The 22443-nt window shown below is 41.0% G+C and overlaps 1 protein-coding gene across 1 annotated transcript in view; it reads left to right on the top strand.

The window, feature by feature from the left end:
• yeats2 (YEATS domain containing 2) overlaps window positions 1-22443 on the top strand; it is a 30696-nt gene extending 8253 nt beyond the window's left edge. Inside the window, exons 11-30 of the mRNA XM_084731701.1 lie at window positions 100-342; window positions 1903-2070; window positions 3092-3183; window positions 5352-5537; window positions 5675-5903; window positions 6178-6336; window positions 7641-7771; window positions 8641-8787; window positions 10823-11008; window positions 12523-12895; window positions 13338-13472; window positions 13978-14112; window positions 16156-16306; window positions 16658-16734; window positions 16845-16924; window positions 18472-18676; window positions 19283-19518; window positions 19664-19738; window positions 20010-20083; window positions 21431-22443. Coding sequence (XP_084587827.1) covers window positions 100-342; window positions 1903-2070; window positions 3092-3183; window positions 5352-5537; window positions 5675-5903; window positions 6178-6336; window positions 7641-7771; window positions 8641-8787; window positions 10823-11008; window positions 12523-12895; window positions 13338-13472; window positions 13978-14112; window positions 16156-16306; window positions 16658-16734; window positions 16845-16924; window positions 18472-18676; window positions 19283-19518; window positions 19664-19738; window positions 20010-20083; window positions 21431-21539 — 3191 coding nt within the window. The 3' untranslated portion in view covers window positions 21540-22443. The remainder of the gene's footprint in view (window positions 1-99; window positions 343-1902; window positions 2071-3091; window positions 3184-5351; window positions 5538-5674; window positions 5904-6177; window positions 6337-7640; window positions 7772-8640; window positions 8788-10822; window positions 11009-12522; window positions 12896-13337; window positions 13473-13977; window positions 14113-16155; window positions 16307-16657; window positions 16735-16844; window positions 16925-18471; window positions 18677-19282; window positions 19519-19663; window positions 19739-20009; window positions 20084-21430) is intronic.

The raw sequence follows: 22443 nt of genomic DNA, 5'->3' as shown, positions 1-22443 counted from the left end.
ATAGTTTTAAACATGCTCATCAAAAGACTGCATTTACATTTTAGTGTATTTACAATTTCTACCTCTCAACTTAAATGTGCTCTCCTCAATTCCTTCTAGGTTTCATCAAAGCAGAGATGGGGAGGTCTGCAGGTGGCCATAGCTCTGGGCTCACCGCTGGTGAACGCACCCCAACCCGGCCCAAAGTCGGTGACAGGATCACTCTGGGTTCCCATGGCAACTCGGCCTTCCAGCCCATCACAGCTAGCTGTAAGATTGTTCCACCAGGTCAGCCACCAAGCCCCGCCGAGTCTCCCGGAAAATCGTTCCAACCAATCACCATGAGCTGTAAAATAGTTTCAGGTAAATGTCTCCACCTAGTGGCCATTTCACAGTGTTCCTAAATCATTTTTATGGCTTTGAATGCAGCCTTCTTCATAAATAATAATTCATAAACAAATTCTTCATAAATAATTACTGTGTGAAATTGGATTTTGTCAGTCAAATGTCAGAATTTACAGCCTACTTAAAAATTAAAAACTCTTTATGTAGGCAAAGTACTACCACTGCTAAGAAATGCTGACGCTCTACACCGAACGGTCTGGATATTAATCTTTATCTGAGATCTAATACTCACACTATTGTTCTGTCTCATCCATTTTGCACACTTTGTTCCCTGGCACTGCACTCATTCCTCACTTGGCGTAATTATTTAAAATGCAGTCATTGTTAGGAATATGCTGTACTGCTCAGGAGGGAGCAAGAGTTCTCATGAGTTCCTTCAGGCACACATTTGCTGTTCTATGCATGAATTGTAGTTTTTTTTTTTTTTTTTTTTTTTTGCAGAAATTTTTAAGTTGCCACATCTGACTTCTCTAAATATCCATCCTGGATAGTTTACTTTTGGCCACATGCCTTCAAATTCAGTTAGTGTCTACTTGTCAAGCAGTGAAGTATATAATCATATTTACAAAGGTCTAACATTTTTTTCTTGTTTTTTTTCTCAGGATTACATAAATACCTAAACATCATGAATAACTTTCAAATGTATAAAATGTTTTGTTTGTTTGTTTTGTTGTGACTTGGATGCTATGACTATACAGGTACTGTTCATGTCAGTATATTGCTTCACGCTTGCATCTTGCAAGCTAACATTAGCTCATCACCTCAAAATGGACATGTGCTGTTTTAAGTTGCAGTAGAATCCAAAGTACACATAGGTTAAACCTATTCCAGGCAGTATGAATGTGAGTATTAGGATATTAATGTAAATTCAAGTACTTGGTAACTAATTATTTTTTAGGGCTTAAAATTCATACTGATTTTTTTATTATAACCCTCACACTTTTGCCAGTATGGCTACAACAGTCAATTTATCAATTAGTGGATCAAAAATAAATTTGTCAAATATTTGATAATAAATTATTGTTTCAGTAATTTTTCAAGCCAAAACGTCAAACATCTGACAGTTCCTGCTTCTTAAATGTAACAATCTGCTGCCTTTCATCTTCATTTCAATGATGGCAAAATTTGGGTTTTGGGTTGTTGGCTGGAGAAAAGAAGTGGTTTGAAGATGTCTTCTTGGGCTCTGGGAAACTGTGATGAGAATTTTTCACATTTTATAGACTAAATAATTAATTGATCAATCATGAAAATAACTGGCAGATTAATCACTAAGGCTTCTGAAAACTGTCTGTGATTTGATGTGGTTTTATACATTGTTTCACTCATTCATTGACTTACCTGGTTTGATCAAAAATCTGATTTACCATGGCGTTCCATAGAGTTCAAATAATATTCAGCTAACCATAATAATGTGCCATGGATTAAGTCACTATAAACACCATTTTTAATGTTAATTTGATATAACCATCCTTAAAGAGAATTATTTATCAAATAGCTTGTGCACTTTCTCGCCCACAGGCTCACCCATCTCCACCCCGAGCCACTCCCCGCTGCCTCGCACGCCCACCACCTCCACCCCAGTCCACAGCAAGCAGAGCTCTTCATCAGTGCTCAACAACCCTTATATCATTGTTGACAAGCCAGGCCAGGTGATCGGCATGGCTTCCTCATCGGCCGCCTCCACAGGTACACCCACGTCTCCTACTCAGTGTCAAAGTGTCTCTTGAAATCGGAAGTGGACCTGCAACAAAATCGAGAAGCAGTGTCTGAGCCGCCCACATAAAATATAAAAATGGCCGTGAGGAATGTACTCTATAGCAAAACAGATGATGAACAATACTCTGTGCACTCTTTTTCCTGCTCTGTTCAGGTATTCTTTTCTTGCTCGTCCTCCTTTACCCCCTTGTTCTTTCTTATCTAGCTTTGTACTCCTTCCCCTGTGTTTTTTTCTGTCTTTTGTCCCTGATTTGCACTCAAAGTATGACGTGTGGTGAGCCAGCAGGATCGTTGCTGGATGAGAGGTTGCTATGGTGACTGAGCTGCTGTGTTTCATTGCCAGATTAGGAGGATGAGACCCCATGCTCACATCAAGTTTTGTGTGTGTTTGTGTGTGCGTAGTCCCCCTAAACAAGGTGTGCAATTACCTGGAAAGATGATAACTCACTGTCGATTGAAGGAAGTATGCACTTCATGTGTGCGTCACTCCATCATGGAGCAGAGTCATCTGACATCATCAAGGCTGTTGTATTCACTTCCTCACATCAGCAGCGTCAGTTCATATTCCACTTAGGAGCTCTTTCCTCTAGATTGCTCACTCTGTCTCAGCCACTCAGCCACTCCCACACTTTCTCCACAATGCGCTGCTCAGCCAGATCCTGGCAGCAGGGCTGGAGTGCTATTAAGTGATGTTTTATCAAGCTGGATGAGGTTGATGTGGGTGTCGTGGCTGATTCACCAGTCCTGGGATAAAACAAATTTTCATGCAGTAGTTAAGAAACAAAACTTTAGGCTCTGCGAGTAAATGCAGCAGCCAAAGCTCGGCTTCAGCACCCACGCTGAGCAACCCTGACATGAAGCTGTCACCTCGCACCACAATGGCCTTTGATGTCTGTGGCAGGGATGACAGGAGCTGCAGTGAGCCGTCACCAGTACAGTCATCTCCTCCGTGACTTATTGTTTGTGTTTTTCTGTGCAAATCACTCCACAGGAAGCCCCTCAGCCAAACAGACTGCTGCTCAAGGCACCCGCTCTCCAGCTCCCAAAGTTCACACTGGCACCTTCCTCTCCTCAGGGGTGAAGGTGAGTCTGTAGAGTCTAAAGCTGCACATACGCTTTATGAGTTTAGAAATGTTGTTGTTTAATTCCAACTTCTACTAAGGCTGGGACAACACACTATTCTCCCGATTTGATACTATCACAATTGGAGACAATTCAATGTTCAGATTTATTGCTTTTTTTTTTTAACTGCAGACAATGTACAAAAGTTGAATGATACACTTCTTGAGTCTATATATCATGGCTATTTCCAAAAACAATACACCATCATTGCTATAGTGCGTATAGAGGTAGTCAATAAAATACTTTTTGAAGTGCTACTTTTAACAGTACCTGCCCATCAAGCTAGTACCATAAGAAAATAATAAAGAAAATAAGATGTCAAACTAAAATAGATAGAGTTTTGAGTTCAGACCCTTTTAAGGTTGTGTTGAAGCCAGAGTAATATATGTTGAGTTAACAATGTGAAGTCAGCAGCTATTAGTTGTAATTTCCACAGAGCTTAGGGAATATATGTCTGAATGTCTGAGCTCATATGTTGTCTTATGTAAAGCATGTGAAGTGAGTGGATCTGTTTAAAATAATATTATACCATTGCTAAATTCTGTTAGCACTACAATGGGAATGTCAATTATATGTTAGCATCAAGCTAACCGACTAGTCAGCAGAGGTTAATTATATTTATACAAAAGATTTATTCAGCTATCCAAAAAGTCAATTCAGAAAAAAATCACTATACTTAAGATAATCAGGTTTTTCTTTCACAATTAACTCCAACTGTATGAGTAAATAATCTGCGACTTAAAGCCAAAGCTCACTATTTTGTGCTCACACTGTACAGTCTAATTGTCAAGCCACCACCTGAGTGCTCACACTGGATGTATAAAATAGAAAATGAAATGGCCTGTTGGACCCTGTGGACCATTATGGCTGTTGAGAATTGCCAGTAAAAGGCTTGTTTGAAGCTCAGTGACAGGTAGACGTTTGTTTGCTAACAAGGTAGAAAGGTGCTGCCTTGATCATCTGTGCCATCCTGTGCGGCACCAGTGTATAAGGACTCGCAGGTGTCTAGGTAGACGTGGAGAGTAGAGAAATGGAGTTAAACTAGCTCGCTAGCTGTCGATATTTTCTGTCCACATGACTCATCATGTCGCCATAGCACTTTCAGACTCCAGCCATTCATTCACACATGTGCAGTTAGAAAGAAAGGCACTGACCTCAGGAAATTAACTCATGGTTCTGCTTCAACTGTGTGAGAGCCTGACAACAGGCAACCAGAATTTCTGACATGTCAGAAATCCATCCAAACGGGAGCAGTTGATTGGTCTTCTCACCCCTCGTGCACTGCATGGCAAACGATGCCTGATGAGGCTAAAATTCAGTCCAATTTTAGGATCGCCTGGCTCAAAAATCAGGTCAGAAACAGGCTGAAATCGTACAGCCTTAATGGTGTCACTCTTTTACATGAATACTTGTGAGCTGAAGCATCTCTTTCTACTGATCTATTCCCACCAATGTGAAGATAGTCTGTCCCTCTAGTATCTGTATCTTTAACAAAGCAGCGTGGTATTAATAGTAGGCCAGGGTGCTATCTTCAGCAGATGTGAGTGCCTTGGCAAGCTATTTAAATGGGACATCACTCTGAAGATAGGATAGGAGGGGGGTACGGGGAGCATTGCAGAGAGAATTGCATGGTTTCTGTTTCACTCACTGTCAATACCCCGCTGCAAAATCCTCCCACTCCCACATGCTCATCATCCCATCGTTATCCACAAAGAATGAGATGTGAATTTTCTAAAATATTCTGTTTTATCACAGTGCTACTCTGATTGGCTCAGATTCTACTCTGTTGTAGGCTGCTGGCATCTGCTGTAGTACTAAAGGCCAGGGCAGATGGGGACAGATGGGGAATATAAAAACATCTCCTTGATGAATAAATGATGATGCTGATTTTCAAAAATCTGTTTTAAGCAACAAATCTCTTTTCACTGCTCTGCTGTCTGTACTCCATTAAAAAAGTGAGGTGAGCTTAATTTCACAGTCAAAATATATCATTAATCATGAAATTGTGTTTTTTTTTAATTAGAGAGTGTAATTCACACTAATTATAGCAGCTGCGGTATTACAACCTGTTTCAAGGCAGCGTGGCCTGTTATAATCCTTCTCTCCATGTGCTCTCACGTCTTGTGCAGGTTATTATCAAGCAGGAGCCAGGGGAAGTTTCAACACAGCAGCAGCAGATGGTTTCCACAGTAACCAGCCAGCAGCAACCTGCCGCTACAGCAGCACACCAGTTTGTCGCAGTGAAGGGAGGTCACATGATCTCCATGTCGGCCCAGAAACAGGCAGGAGGGGCCACAGGGGCCACAACTGGCAAGGTCAGTCTGTCTTGTATATACCCACACACCCTTACACAGAAGCACATCAGTCGTTTACATGTTAACAGTGATGTGCATATGGGTCGTTTAATGTTACACTCAATCAAAACTACATTTGGAACTTTTCTCATTTCTAGATGTTAGGCATTCCTGTCAGCTCAACGCTTCAGTCTGCAGTCAAACAGGTGGCTATCAGCAGTGGACAGATTCTGGTTGCCAAAGGCAACCCTTCTGTCTCCAAGGTGATGGGTGGGAAGCAGGTTTTGGCTCAGGGAGTTGCTAAAGCCATTGTCAGTGGAGCCGGTGGCATCTCTGGTCAGCCTGGTGCTGCAAAGGCGGCTGGTGGCTCAAGTGGCAAGAGTGGAGGTCAGAGTTCACACACATACACAAGTGCACACGGATTTGAATTCCACAACATATTAGATGTGGTATGCATATTTATTTAGTCACTATTTTGTTCCTGATTATTATGAAAAATAGTTTCCTGACACAGAGTCTGTCTTCAAATTAGGCTTGTACTTGGACTGAAGTGTTCTCATTCAGGTTTAGCTATGGAACGTGTATTGATATTGTTTAAAAAAATCAGTTTCTTCTTTCAAATGAGTGAAAAATTATTTTTCCTTTCTGTGCTTGTCCTCAGTGATGGCTACTCTTCAGCTGCCAGCCAACAATCTGGCAAATCTGGCCAATTTACCTCCAGGCACCAAACTCTACCTGACCACCAACAGTAAGAACCCATCTGGAAAGGGCAAGTTGCTTCTCATCCCACAGGGAGCGATCCTCAGAGCCTCCAGTGCAAGTGAGACATGCTACTTCCTATATTCATTTTTTAAAAATGCACTCAAAAGAATTCAGCGTCGGTTAATAGTCATGCTGAGTAGCAGTCACACACTCAACACACTCCTGTCAAGCTCTTGGCGTTTCTTTGGCTGTTGGCAGTAATTTTATGGCAGCAAAAAACATAACATGAGCCAGCAGATAACTCCCTGGGGTTAAGTTGAGCAGTTAAAGATGGTGAAAAAACAGGTTAATAAAAATCTAATTTTTTAAATTGTATTTTATTATTTTTTTAAGAGAAGACAGGTGTAGCACTCAACTTCATGTTTGGTAGGTGTAGTATAGAACTTCTACCTTTCTGAAATTTGCATCTCTGGGAGAGAACGTAAGTAACTAATAAGGCTCTCATTTACTAAGGCAGGTGCAAACCAGGTATATTCAAAAACAATTATTATGTTTGCACCTAAATTAAAATGAGCTTCCACTGTGCAGTACAGAGTGTGATGAAATGCTTTTGCTTTAGTAAATCAGGTGCAGGGACCAAATATAATAATAAAAATAAACACATCTTTCATTTTTGCATCCCCTGACTGACACTCCTAAAAATATGTAGATTGAACCTATGTAATAATTGAATGTTCAAGTACATTATTTCTCAGCAGATATGTAAAAACATGCAACGTTTTATGAGTGGTAGTTTTGTTTTCCTTGTATATCTCTTACATGGACAGTTGAAATCGGTAGCCTTGGGAATGGCTTGGGAGTCGGGACTAACTGAAACTAATGCACGAGTGTGTAGGTGACTCAGTATCTAGGGTTAGTGTCCCAGCAAAATAACTTTCACCCTGACATATTCCTCCATGCCTCAAGCCGCAGACAGCTGTATTAGAAATGTTGGTGCTCTCGGCTCATCATAAAGTTTGGGGAGAAGTAAGAAACCCACTTCTAGAGTGACTTAAAGATTGTGGCTGCTACACTACTGTACCTTCTGGACAGTGAGTCAGTCCCTGTCATCTATTTCTCTCTGTCATTTATTTAATGTGCACTGCGAGCTAGAATCACTCACACAGTACACTTCCTGTCAAATAAAAAGAGCTAAGAGATTTAGCTGCATCCCGTATTTGATCTAAAATACACATTTTACAGCAGTTAACCATTATCACTCTGCATAGCTCTGCATCAGAATCATTTGTAAGCAAAGTAAAATATGCTTTTTCAGAATGACTAAACATAATGAATAAAAGACAAGCTGTAATTTGAGATGAAGAGTAACAGGACTGTTTATCAGATCTGGGACTGATGTGTATGTGGCTGTCTGTAATTTAGGTCAGCAGTCCCAGAGCAGCTCGTCGGCAGGCGCTGGGGGCTCTCAGACCTCCTCCTCCTCCTCTTCCTCTTCCAGCAGTCTGCCTTCCAACCTCTCCTACACGTCCTATATCCTTAAACAGACCCCACAGGTGGGTAGAAACGCATTTACACTATAATACAAACCTTAGAGACATTCATACTCCTAGTATAAAAAAAAATCTCTTTGATGTCTTTTGTGTTGTTGTGGATTCTCATTTATGCATTAGTATTTATTTACTGGCATATTCTGAGCAGCGTTTGAAGAAATCTGTAGGAAACTGAAGGTGCTTTCACATTATCCACTTAATACCCATCACCACGGTTACAAAAGAACTGATTTTAGATTTTATTCCCACACAGCTTGACACAACTTGCATGCACAGCCTGCAAATGGGGTTCCTTTTCCTTGGTGAATCTCAGATTTTGTCCTCGTAGAGAGGTTGAGCCTGGTGTGTCCTTAATTAGACACATTCGTTATAGCAGCATTGATCCTGCAGTCAGCTTTAGAACAGTGCTGTCTGTGCATTTAGCCAACAGCATATAATGAAGCTGTCTGCAGAGGTTTCCACCTACATTTAAAGTAAGGATTCGGGCTGTGTTTCCTAATAATGATCAATCTTCAAGGTTAAGTTAGGTTTTCTAAGTTTAATTTTTACAAAAGTATTTAAATATAGTGTGCACATCTCTTTAAACAGCGAAAGAACTAGGACACACACAAAGTCACACTAAGAGCTAAAAAGATGATGAATTGATTTCAGAGAAGGCTAATTGAATTTTCTGTACAGCATAATGTGGGTTACATGGTGATCTCAGCTGTAAGATTGGTTTAAAAGGGAACTGCTCCCTTTTTTTCCCTGTTTATTAATTTTGTGTGGGCTACTTAGCTGATTAAATTTAAAGTCAATGGGATTGTCATGATGTAAATTCAACATAATACTGTACTACCCTTTCCCTAACCCTGCTTATCCTTTTCACCCAGGGCACGTTTCTGGTCGGCCAGCCAGCACAGGGATCGGGGAAGCAGGGAGGTTCCAGTTCGACAGGTCACGCCGCATCATCTCCAGCAACTGTTACCCAGCAGGCCATTCGGGTGACAGCTGGACAGAAGGCGGCCATCCTGGCTCAGGTCAGTATGGGTAACAAGACTGAGGGCAGGTCTTTACTGTATCCTCTACAGTGGGTGATACTAAACTGCTGGAGTTACTACTGTTATGTTTGTGTTCCTTTACTGTTTCACGGGTGCTAACAGCCCAGTTTTGATAACGTTAAGAGCTACAGGCACTGTCTGATATTAACTGACTTGTCTTTGGGGTATAAATTACTGAATATCTCACTGTACAGTTTTGAAACACACTTGAAGACTTTGGTTCGTGCTCAACATCTCAGGCTGTCCTGGTTACTCTTCTCACTGAAATATTGATTTTTCTTTTTTCTTGAACCTCATTCTTTCTCCCTGCTTGACACCACTTCTAGTATAAACTGTTTGCTGCCCTCTTAACTTTGACAGAATATGACCTCAATATGTCTCCAATTTGACACCACAATCCGATTTAAACTAATGGCGGAAAGGTTTACCTATTAAATGCTTCCTTTGGCAGACATTGGCAATTTATTTTCAAAGTTTATCACTCGAATGTTGCCCGGAAGTCGTCATGGGGAGCCCTGTTAGATGGTATTTTCTTGATAAGAATATTTCATACTAGGGGTGTGTATCTCACTGACTGAGGTGATTTGATACGCATTTCAATACATTTTCAATGATTTGATGTATCTTCAAAAATTTTAAATAGCTAAGGACCCTGTCATGATGCAGTGTGTGAATCTTTATTTTTATATTTTTAGGGGACCTTTCATTGCAAGAACAAATTGTGAACTGTGAACTGAATGCATCAGCTTGCAATTAATGGACATGAATGTGAGCTACATTCACTCTCGAGAATGATAATTAAAAATTATTATTAAAATAATTTTTTAAAAAAGTGTGATTGCAGCAGAGAGACAGAGTGAACGAATATGGACAGAAATGTCAATGTGGTATAAATACTTTGACTGATCATGCAGCAGGAAATGTACGAACTGCACTGAAGACGCTCTTCTCCTCTGGCTCGTTGCCGTCTTCATCTCCCTGCAATTCATACATGAATTATGGGGTGTTCAATTTGCACTGGAAAGTCTGAATTGCGGGTTCCCAGTATGTTGAAGTGTCTGCTGTAGTGTAAAATGTTGTCATATTGTTGTGAATCGTTCATAACTAAAGATACGAGTAATCCTGGAACTTCAAATTAATGAGCATAACTTAGTATGACATCATTATAAAGACTCCAACGTTCCTGGTAGGAGGAGGTTCTATTTAACATTAGATAAAAAAAAAACCCAAAAGAAATTAACGTGAACTAGTTGTTTTTGGAACTGTGAACTTAACTTTGAGATAAAAATTGTGAACTATGAATGTGAACTAGTTAATTTTAATCTGTGTGAAATCAACTTTGAGCTAGCTATTTCTAAGTGGGAACTTGCACAGCACTGGGATCTGTGAGTGCTCCCTGATAGTCTGATTAGAACTTGTGTTTATACTTTTGGCAGAGAACAGAGTCAATAATTATGGCTAATTCACCTCATTCCTAAAATGCTGTTCTTAATTCTTTCCATCAGTTAACTCGATGAGCTCTCTGATCCCAGCTTTCATTGTAGAGAAAAACAGCATAATGACTTCAGTCACATTCAAGATGTTATCATTATTGTATGTTTTTTGAAATGTATGTTAGTGAGTGACTGATTGTTACTGTTAGGGACTCGTCCAGGCATCAGCTAGTGTAAACCTACCACCCTAATGTGCCACTAGTCTTTCTGTTTGACCTCTTTGACTTAACACAACAACGTGACCACTGTGCACTCCTGAAAATATACAGTGGTTACCGAATGGTTATTACAAGTATCACTCACATTCTTGGAGTGTTTGCTGTAGGAAAAGGATTGACTTGTGTGGGTTTATCAAAGTCTGGAATGAAAATTCAGCTTTGATTTTTTTATTGATTTTGTGTGCTAATTAATTTGCAGACTTGATTCCGGGCTGGTTCAAATAGACCGTTGTGGACTGTAAGTGAATGGTTGCTCTTAGTGTCAAATCCTGACTTCAGCTTTGTGATTTCTCTGTCTGACAGGTGGTGGGCGGCTCCCAGGGTGCACAGGTGAAGCTTTCTGACGGCTCCGTTAAGACGGTAACAGCGGCAGCAGCAGGCCACTTGTCCAAGCCGGGGACAACCACATTGAGGATGACAGGCGGAGTCATCACTGCCGCTAGCTCCACCCCCAGCTCTGTCAGCGCTGCAGCAGCCGGCCAACAACAGGCTAGTTTCACAGTCCTCATATTTCTCTGTTTTATTCTACCTGACAGCTGGTATGAAATGAACAACATAGAAAGGAACAAACATTAAAAATAAATTTTGTTATGCTTGCAAGCAGGTTATTTGGTTTTCAAGTACCTCAGCTTACCTAACTAACTTATATAAAACATATAATTTCATATTTCCCCGAATAAAAATAATTGGTTGGAATGTTTTTTTGTGATTTAAGGACTATGTTCATTGTGAAGTTGGATGCTTTTGCTTAAGGAATAATCCCAGTTGATGATTTTTCATTGTTTCGACATTTTTTCATGCTAATTGGATAAATGTTGTAGTGATTTGCCACTGCAGTATGAATTCATGGAAAACAGCATGGGTGCAGTAGCAAGGTCAGAGTTGTAGTTGTCAGAGAGAGCTTAGATGGTGTGTGAAGAGCCCTAAGCAGTTCATCAGCTGCAGTGGTCTGGGTTTGGGTGATTACAGCTTCAGAGTCAGTGGCCAGGCCTCATTAACTTGAGAAATGGAAACACAAAAAGACTTCCTAGAGGCTCCAACACACAAAAACAAATATGTATACAAAATGTAACAGAGGAAAACGCTCACTGCCCAGGAGATGTTGACGCAAACACAAAAGAGAAACACGTCACTGCTTTTCTGGTTTTGGAAAAACAGCCCTTTCAGGACTGTTAATTGAACTATGAGGACTCTCCGTGAGAGAAATTGACTCTTTTGTCTTTGAGAATTCCATAAAACCGATGACCTGATCGGCACGTCTCACTCTGGGAGTTGCACGGCACTGGAAAACAAAACATGACCAGAGCAAAGACACGAGGGTTACAGGGTTTCTGTGGGTCCTTTAAAAATCTTTGAAGGTCTAAAGTCCAATAATCAGAATTTTAGACCTTAAAATGTCCGGCACTCTCATTTTAAAATCTGTTTTTGAAAAAATGTACTCTACACTTATGTTAACTCCTGCAGCTCCTATGCAATGAAGACATAGGTGAGCTGTTTCAAACCGCGTTCGTTGAATATTTTTGTATTTTCATTCATTCTCAATGGTTTTCAAAACGTCTTAAAACTCAAATTTACCTTGAAGCCCTGGGTTTACTCTTGTACTATAGTAAATTTATTTTCCCAACACTTCCTCTCTTCTTTCTAAACACCAGTGTATATTTTTAAATTAATTTGTGAATGTGTGACATAAATAATTGTAATATAACTGCAGGGGAGTTATGATGTGTCGACTTACAAAGTGATTTAGATGAGTATTTTAAATGAAAGTTATCAGCCAAATAAACTTTCAAATGAATTCATAAAATGGGTCATTGTGATTTGACTGTGTTTTTGTAGTACACACTGTAGTAGCACAGTTCGTCATCAGAACAGTATCAATAAGAACTCTGCTAAGACTCCATTTCTTTGCTGCAATTTGTTTTAGTTGACTGACGTTCATATTGAAAGAGAGCAGAATGACAGTGTTTCTGATTGACAGCTGTGTTTCTGTGCACTCCCCGCAGGCTGGCGATGCTGGGAAGTCTGCCTCGCAGCACCACTCGCTCCTGGTGGCAGCCAACCAAGCAGCAGTAATCAGTGCCGCTAAGAGCGCCAGCGCTGCAGCTGGAGGCAGCCTGTCAAAGGCGGCTGTGGCCACCTTGGTTAAGGGTGCTGGCAGCTCTGCCACAATGACAAAGAGCGCTGCAAGTTCAACCGGAGCCGTAGTTACAGTCGCCAAAAGCATCGCCAACATGCCCGTCATCAGCATGTCCAAGGGTGCAGGGGTAGGGACAGTGGTGGGTGTGCCCAAAAGCAGCGGCACGTCATTGGTCACAGCAGCTTCATTAGTCAGCGGAGTGGCGGCAGGAGGAGGGAAGACGGGTGCTACTCTGTCAGGTATGCAGAAAGAAAGATCACACTGTGTTTATTAGGGCTACACCTAACACTTATTTTAATTGTCAAGTAATCTGCTGATTATTTTTTAAGTTTAATTAAATTTATTGTTTAGTCTGTGGAATATGTTCAAAAAATTTTTAGAGCCTAAAATTACTTCTTCAAATTGCTTCTTTCAACAGTCGAACACCCTCAAAATCTGCATTTACTATTACAGATGACAAAGAAAAGCAGCAAATCCTCACATTTAAAAAGCTGGAATGAGCAAATGTTTGACATTGTTGCTTGAAAAATCAGTGAACTAGGTGGCAACCAAATTTATTCTGATCCATTAATCAACTAATCCTTCCACTTCTAGCGTTTAGCACCTTTTTTAGAGTGTGTACACATCAAGTAGACGTCGGGGCACAATTTGCTCTTCATTTGCAACATGTTTTGTCTCCAGGTATGCTGAAGATCCACTCTGGAAGTTCCAGCTCTCAGCAGACGGTCTTAACCATCCCTGCCAACCAGCTCAAGCAGCTGGGGGTTGGCACTGGGTCTGGAGGGCTGCAGACCATACTCATGCCTGTCGGAAAAGGTAATTATGCCTGAGACAGCACATTAACGCATGTCTTTAGGCAGCACAATCGACCTCATCACCAGTCCATATGAGGAGTCTTTTATAACCAACTGTCGAATAAGGCGTACTCAGCCTCAAAAATCTGAACAACTTCTTAACGTAGATAAAAGGCAGTAGCAAAGGCATTTGAATAAAACATGAAGCAGTATTGACTGTGATTGCTTTGTTGGTGTGCCACATCTTCTGCAAGAAAATTCTGAAGAACAAATGTTTAAATAAAGCATATTGTTCCCTCAAATGATTTATTTAGCAGCAGATTTCACTGTCTTTCTAAACTGAGTTTATATAGCTGATACATATGACAACAAATTGTGATTTATTTAAGACAGACTCTCGAACATGCTGTAGGTTCTCCTCTCTTTAGTAGACCATCTTCCTCCCCTCTCATTTTTCATCTTACTGTTAAGCCTATTTACCTAATGGGCCATTGATTCATCCTGTGTGTGTTTTCTTCTGTGTATAGTAGTGTCTAAAGGCCCAGTCTCCAGTACTCCTTCCTCTTCCTCCTCCTCCACCACCCCTGGAGCGGCTGGAGCTGGAGCCTCCCCAAGCCCCGCCAGCCAGGCGTCCCCCTCCCTTGCCCTGCCTCTGGCACAAGGTGAGAGGGGTCCATACCCACTCCACCTCCTGTTCTCTCCCAGTCTTTCTAAGGGTCGACGGATTATCAGCCTGTCAGATTATCAGCTCTGATATTCAGCATTTTTAACAATTATCAGAATTGCTATTTTTTTATCTGATTGCTGATAAAATATATTAATTTAAAAATTAGCTACTTTGGTTCTGATGCAGCTCCCTATCTCTGTCTGTAGTCGCATCCACAGCTCTATCTGACTGTAAATTAGGCTACTTAATATACTGCTGGGTTGCTTAATCTATAATACATCACAATTGTTCATAATAGATTTACACTTCCTGGCAAAAAAAACCCCTCACACTCTAATATTTTGGCAGACCGCCTTAAGTTTTGATTACGGCACACATTCGCCTTGGCATAGTTTCAGTAAGCTTATGCAGTGTCACAACATTTATTTCTGTCCAGAGTTGCATTAATTTTTTCGCCTGGCTCTTGTATTGATGATGGGAGAGTTGGGCCGCTGCGTTAAGTCTTCTCCAGCACATCCCAAAGATTCTCACCGGGGTTAAGGTCTGGACTCTGTGGTGGCCAATCCATGTATGAAAATTATGTCTCATGCTCCCTGAACCATTCTTTCACTATTTGAGCCCGATGTCTTCTTGGAATATGCCTGTGCCATCAGGGAAGAAAAAATACATTGATAGAAAAACCTGCTCATTCACTATATTCAGGTAGTGAGCTGAACTCACTTTTTTTGCTCATAATGTTGCTGAACCTCAACCTGACCAACTGAAACAACCACACATCATAACACTGCCCCCACAAGCTTGTACAGTAGGCATGAGGCATGATGGGAGCATCACTTCATCTGCCTCTCTTCTTACCCTGATGCTCCCATCACTCTGGAACAGGTTAAATCTGGACTCATCAGACCACATGACCTTTTTCCATTGCTCCAGAGTCCAACCTTTATGCTCCCCAGCAAATTGAGGCCTTTTTTTTAGCTTCACTGATAAGTGGTTTTCTTAAGGCTACACAGCTGTTTAGTCCCAGTTCCTTGAGTTCTCTCCCCATTGTGCTCTTACTTTCACTATTAAACATAGCTGTGAGTTCTACTGTTGATTTTTTACGATTGGATTTCACCAAACGTTTAAGTGATCCCTGATCACAATCATTCAAGAATTTTTTTCCAACCACATCTCTTTCTTGGGGATGGATCACCACTGTCCTTCCAGGTTTTAATAATGTGATGGTCAGTTCTTAACCCCATTTCAGTAGTTTCATCAATCTCCTTAGTTGTTTTCTTTGCTCGATGCTTCATAAACAGAGCAATATCTTTTCCACGACCACAGGATATGTCTTCAGACATGTTTGTTTAAGAAATGAGAAGCTCCTCACTGCATCAGTCAGGGTTAAATAACTTGTTACCAGCTGAAACATATTAATCACTGCAGTAATTATCCAATGGAAGGTTCTTACCTATTTGTTTGGTTAAATCCAGGTGGTGACTTTTTTTTGGCCAGGCAGTGTATATTTTGTATTAATATTATGAGTCTGCAAAGTAACTAAAGTAAACAAATTAAGGTAGCCTAACAGAGTAAAAAGTACAATATTTATGTCTAAATTGTGGTGGAGTGAAAGTATGAAGTAGCGGAAGTGATATTCTAATTTTTGACATGAAGATTTTCATTTTTATTGCAAATGTGTATCAGTTCCTAATATTGTTTATTGGTCTCCTTGACTACTCATAATTGGTATCAGCCCTGACAAAAAAAGAACTCCTCGGCTGATCCCTAATTCTTTTCCTCTTTTATTCCCAACCTCCATTTTCTTCCATTCTGTCATAATCTTGTGATAGTTGTGGCAATACAAAACTGAGTTTTGGTTCTGATACCAAAAAGAAATGTTTTTCTTGCCTTGTTTTGCAGAAAAACATTTTCTACAAAACAGCTTTACTTTAACTTGAGCAAAATATGTGACTCTACTAAAATGCATCAGTGCATCAAACAATAGTGTGGATTTATTGAGGTAAATCTTTCTCTCACGTTTGCTTTTCTGCTGCCACAGTGAAGACAGAACCTGGTGCTGGCACAGCTGTCACAGCTGGTCCATCACCCCCGGTGACCGCTCCCGTCCCCACTTCTGTCCACGTCGCCTCTGCAGCCACCACAGTCAAGCAGGAGCAAGGGGCGGATAACGCAGCACACGACCTCATCAAGTAAGAACAAGTCACGATACTGCTTTAACATTCAGCACATGAACTGATTCTCAGAGGGATTAGAGAATTTATTGTCTGTTAAGAGGAAAGGTGCAAATGCAGAAACAGATTTATTTCAGAAGCTGACTGTGACTCATCAGTGCAACACTGTTTTATGTATTTTTATTTTACCATTTAAGTGTTAATACCTCCATTTAGAACTTGCTGAACTCAGGGAAGCTTTACTCATTTCAACTATCGCACAGCTACCAGCATATTAATGTAGTGATTGAAGATCATTGTCTCTTCCCAGCAGCCATTTTAGTCAATATTTTCTGGTAGTGCACCTGACAGTTGTGATTCCCTTGTCAGCACGGAGCACATTGAGACCATGATGCAGCTGCTGACAGCTGTGGTGAAGAAGTTCCCCCTGATTGTTCCAGAAAAGAGTGAGTGACTCTTTCTGTGCTTTCTGTGTGGCATACTTAAAAAAAGAGCTGTGTATATTAGACTGAATGCTAATACACTGTTTGTTTGTTTTTGTCTATTGTTTGTTTAGCTGAAGACTCCCATCCATTCTGTGCCTCTTCAACGGAACAGTATTATTCCTGGACTATAGGCAAGCGCAGAGCATCTGAGGTGATTTCTTTTTTGGTTGCCTTATTTGTGTGAGTGTGTGCGTGACAATGAGCGTTGGATGTGATCTCTGCTTTTGAGTGATTGTAAAGCCTTGGTGATATCAAACTGCTCATGGGACAGAAGAGATCATTTTGTTGGCAAAAACAAACAATATTAAACAATATAATTTATTTATTTTATTGGGACGTCATCGCTTATCATCATATTATCACACAGCATCTGAAAGTACAAACAGTCCAGTTCTATATTTGTTTAAGTACAGGATACCACTGCAGAAATACCGTTGGATGCAGTATAATGAGAATTAAGTGCATTTCTAAACAGGGACTGTAGATATTTTATGAAAGTATAAGAGGGCGGGTTGCCATCTGATATAAAATGTCCTAGCTGACAGTCTGATAGACCTGACCGCAGATCAGTCTGCCACAGCATTCTGCTGTCATGCAGTCATTTACTTATGAGAAAAGTAAATGGACTGTCTTATCTGTGTAAGAAAAACATGCCTTTATGTCTGCATTCATCATCTTTCCATGGAGACAGTGAATAAATAAGGCTGGACAGACTTAATGCAAATGGAAATCATCATTAGTTTGCAACATAAGGACACACACAGTCAGAATGTAACATACATGTTAACAGTTGAATTTAGTTGAAGTTATTTGTGCTCAGATGTCAAATACGCTCTGAAAAATCTACCGGGAAGTAGAGTTGGGAAAAGTTTGGAATTTTGAAATGGAAAATGTGTAGGAACCCTGATTAACCAACTAATGGAGGAAATGTTCAGTAGTTTCATCTATTGATTAATATAATAATTGTTAGTTGCAGCCATTATGCAGTTATTTTAATGTGCTTGCCACCTCTGGTAAACATCATTGGCTGTGTTTTTACTGTGCTTCAAAAAGAGAAAGCAGGGTCGCTTGTTTTCCCAGAATTAAGTGTTATGTTGAACACATTTCAGTACTGTGCATGCAGAACAATTTCCTTCAATAAGGGTTTAATTTAACCTCATTATTATCTCACAGTGACAGCACCCACTTACTAGGAGTTACTCTCCAGGATCCAGGCTGAGGGCGTCTGTAATGTCAGTGATAATTTGCATTGTTTGCACTTTTCGCTGTCTGTGTAATCTGTCTTGGTGCTCAGTGCTGGACCCCTGACTCAGCAAGCTTTCTGCTTGCCTCACATCTCCCTATCTATCTGGTCAGATGTGTATCTCAGCCTGGTTGTCTCCTCTCATCTCCTTATAATGGGTTCATCAATAGCTCATACAGACCGGCCCATGTCTTTGCTGTCTGTTCTCTTTCTCTACCACTATAAAAGGCTCTCAGAGGAGCCCAGACATGGATATTTATATCTACAGGTCACTAATTTACTTAGGGGACAGGAGACTCAAGGCACATCATTCAACTGTGCGAGGACAGGGAAAGGTAGGCTGAAAGGTAGGTTGTAGAGGACTGGAGAGATTGTAGGTCCACAGAATTGTGCACAGTCACAATATGATGCCTGATGTTCAGTTTTTCATGATATATTTTGGTGTGTGTCTGTAGCTTCAGCGAGCGGTGGCAGTAAAGCGTGTCGTCCAGGATGTGTTGGACCGCTCGCCCCGCCTGCAGGCCCTCACTCCCCCAAAGACCAGAGAGGTGGTGCAGTGGTGCCGGCAGAGGGGCTACACACCACCTGACCTTGAGCCCCAGCGCAAGAATGACGACGAGTCCATCGAGGACATCCTCACGCAGATCGACAATGAGCCTGGTGAGTTTGTTTGTATGTTTTTGGTGCAAAGCTGTTTTACTCGGGTTGTTTTTTGTGATTTCACAGTCGACTCCTTTCTGTTTTCAGCAGCCCAAAGTCGATCAATATTTTCCCTTTAGTGTTGCATGTGTAGGTGTTTCTCCTGCACTCACCAGTTGGTCCAGTAATGTTTGCAGTCCAGTAGTGTGTGTGTGAAGGCGGTCACTGTGCAGCTTCAGTGTTTTTTAGGGGCTTATTTTCCAGCCGTTTTGTTTTATTCACTGTGAATTCTCATTAATTCTGCCTTTTGTCTCTAAAGGGTGAGAGACGAGGCTGCTTAACTCAGTGAGTCACATACTCGCCTGAGACAGACAATATGATAGTCTGTGTTTGTGTTCTCCTCATTGCTCCTTCCAGCACAGATATCTTGATTTATAATCGTCACATTGTTGAAACGGTAAAATGAGACAATAATTTACAAAAGCAAATCTGACATTTTCTCCTCCTTCCTTTTTAAGCAAGCGGCCACACATCAAGCCGCTGAGTGTAATACTGCTGTTTCTGCTCCGCTAGGATGCCGCTGCTTGTGAAATTATGTGTCAGATGTATATGTGAATGTGTCCGCAGAGTGCCCGAACACCCTGAGTAGCTGTGAGGAGCTAGTGCAGCGGCTGGAGCAGATGCAAGCTCTGCTGAAGACTGAACCGGAGGAGGCAGACGACGAGATAGTCGACATCGTCACCGTCACCCCTCCCTGCCAGAAACTAAAGGTCAAAGAGGAAGAGCAGGAGGCTGACGTGGAGCCAAAGTTCTTCCTGGGCCCCTGCACGTCAGCCCAGTTTGTCAGTGAGACAGCTCAGCAGGTCAGTGGGGTTTTGGGAGTGAAAATGCAGGCAGAGTTCATGAACAACATCTTATTTTACTGCTTTGAGCGACTTAATTATTAACTAGAAAAAGCTGCACCGGTTTCTTCTTTTTCACATGATAACTCCTGCGTGTCTCTCTCAGATCGGGGTAACCTTCCAGCCAGTCGAGGTGGAGAAGAATGTGTTTGCTCCAGTAGTGGAAGCCATGATTCTGAAGGTCGGTCACTACACAGGCCAGAACTGGAAAAAAAAAAAAAAAAAGCTGGCCTTTTACAGTAGCTCATCGTTACCTCAACATACCCTTGACTAGAATGATGAATATACAGTATGTAGAAAATGTACACCTGCAGAGTATTGCATGTTTCACCTTGTACTGTACAAGAGAGTGGGCTTCTTTGTGACTAATGGTGTATTTGTGTGTGTGTGTGTGTGTGTGTGTGTGTGTGTGTGTGTGTGTGTGTGTGTGTGTGTGTGTGTGTACACTGCAGGCTACTGAACAGTTTGCCAGTGACATCCTGAGAGAAGCTCTGGCTGGGGCCTATGCCAAATCCCCTCAGAACAGGTCAGCCTCTGTTTTTTTTTTTCCTCCTCTCTAACATGCGACCTGCTTGGTGCTCCATTTGTCTCTTCATTCAGTATATCTGGGTCTCATCCAAAATACCAGTTTCCATATAAATATTCCATCAGAATTATTGACGGATGGAATATACAGCACATACACACGGCCAGAGAGCCGAATGTGTATTTATCTGCTGCCAGTCTGACTCACTGGATGTACACTGTGGGTATAAGGCTACCATTGACCGCCTCTTTCACGTGGCGTCTTCCTGTCATTCCACAAGGTAGTAGAGTTTGTTAAATGTAGGTGCTATAACCTTTTTTTTTTCAAATGAAACAATATATTTTTGAGCTAGATTTTTTTAAGTATAACAAATGGGGTTTGGGATGACATAGAACAGGGTAGGGAAGTGTCGGAGTCTTTAGTAAGACTCATCGTTGGTTTTGCTTTTTCCATAGGATATGTTGACATTAGAAAAATAGAATAATGCCAGCCTTCCTTTTTAAAAAAATTGTAGACGTTAATGTAAACAGATTCAGTGGCTGTTTACCCCAACAAAATCAAGTACAATCTAAAATAAAAGTAATTATGATTACTTTATCAATTCAGTTGTGATTTCTGTTATCGGCAGTGGTAACTAAAAGATAGAGATGAAACTGTATGAAAATTTAGTGACCAAAATAAACACGATTATCAGTGTTAATGTGGTAAATGTTAAAATGTGCTGAACATGTTTAAAAACTACTGATACACATTCAAATCATTTCACCAAGTTTTATATTGAAAAACATCTCAACATTTTGAAACGTCATCATGTCATCTGCGATGTCGATGTTTTCAATGATGCAAAAGAAAAAAAACCCGTTGCTTTTGTGTCTTCATCTGGGAGACTGCTGCTGTGATTGATGGTAATCAAACATGGTTTTAATGACAATGATAATACTATCTGTAGGGACTTTGTCTTGAAACCAGTAATTATTTTATCCCTAATAAATGGCTACTCAAAGTTTTAAAGATTAATTTGCACAGAGTTTCCAAACATAGCAGAGTGTTTGTTGTGCTCTGTGATGAATCTAAAACAAATATTGGTAACATAGTTCTCCTTTGGGACCAGCTTACTTGACATGCAGAAACCATAGAGTTGCATGTTTGTTTTATTTATTTTTTTAACTTTTTCATGTGTTTTGCGCCATTTGCATGATGTAAGACAGTGGAGCACTGAAATGATATAACAGGGCTCAGAATGCATTGATTCAGAGCTGAATATTCAATAAAGCCGTTAATGACTAACAGCCCTAAATATTCAGAGGCCAGGCTGAACTTTAACTCTGTGACACTGGGGGTTTGCAGGGCTCCGAGAGAGATCACAGCCATGAACATCCACCAGGCGGTCAGTAGCATCCCCACCTGTGACTTCCTCACCAACACACACATGGGTTACCTGTCTAAGGACAACTGAGGCGTAAGAAGACTGACACTGACTGGTAACTGACACAAACAGAGATGTGAGGACAGTGTGAACTGCCGGTTATGACGGAGAGACTCTGTTCTGTGAACTGACAGCCCTACTGTGTGAAGATTCACACCTGGATGTTGCCTCAGGTCGTGCAGTAATAACTAATGTACTGTATTCATTAACTCCATCTTAGAAGGGCTCAGCTTGCCTTCTCGCGGCAGCCGCACAGCAATGGAATAACTAATGTTTCTAATACTCTGGGTATATTGTAACATTTTAGTCCTAATGTATCGTGAGCAGCGGCTTCGTGGGACTCGTGTTATTTGATTTTGAGAGGCTGTCGCGCTCTCGCTTACCTCATAAAAAGATTATTTTAATGATGAAGTGTTTCCTGCCAGGCGGCCAGCTAGTCACCAGGGAAATGAAGCCTGTGTGACTTACAGGGCTAAATAATGCCATCAGACAGCTGTCCCCTCCTTCATCCTTCACCCTGCTGTCACGTCCCCTGAACTGGAAACAAGAGTTTACCAGCAGAGGTTAATCACACGTTTACAGCAAGTTGGAAACACTAATGAACATCTGAGAATTAAAATTCTCTGTCCGTCACGTTGTTTGTAATGTCTGATGGGGACTTCGGGCAAAGCAAACAGAGATTCTTCCAAAAGTGTCATTGCCATGGCAACCAGTGATCCATCATTATGAACATCCTTTGATGTATTTCGGTGTTACCTGGCAGAGGTAATTGTGGCTCTTGCGATACGGCTGTTTCCTGAGGCTCTTCAGAAAACGTAACTGATTCATGTTTATTTTTAAGTTGAGCTCTTCATCAAATCGGTTACCCTCATCATGATTTCAGGAACAGCCCTTTCAATATTTATCTGCTCTTCGTCACAAAACAGGTTTGATA

Source organism: Lutjanus erythropterus, chromosome 12 (genome assembly GCF_056507025.1).
Source record: "Lutjanus erythropterus isolate fLutEry1 chromosome 12, fLutEry1.hap2, whole genome shotgun sequence".
Classification (NCBI taxonomy): Eukaryota; Metazoa; Chordata; class Actinopteri; order Lutjaniformes; family Lutjanidae; genus Lutjanus; species Lutjanus erythropterus.
This window is presented reverse-complemented; position numbering and strand designations above follow the sequence as displayed.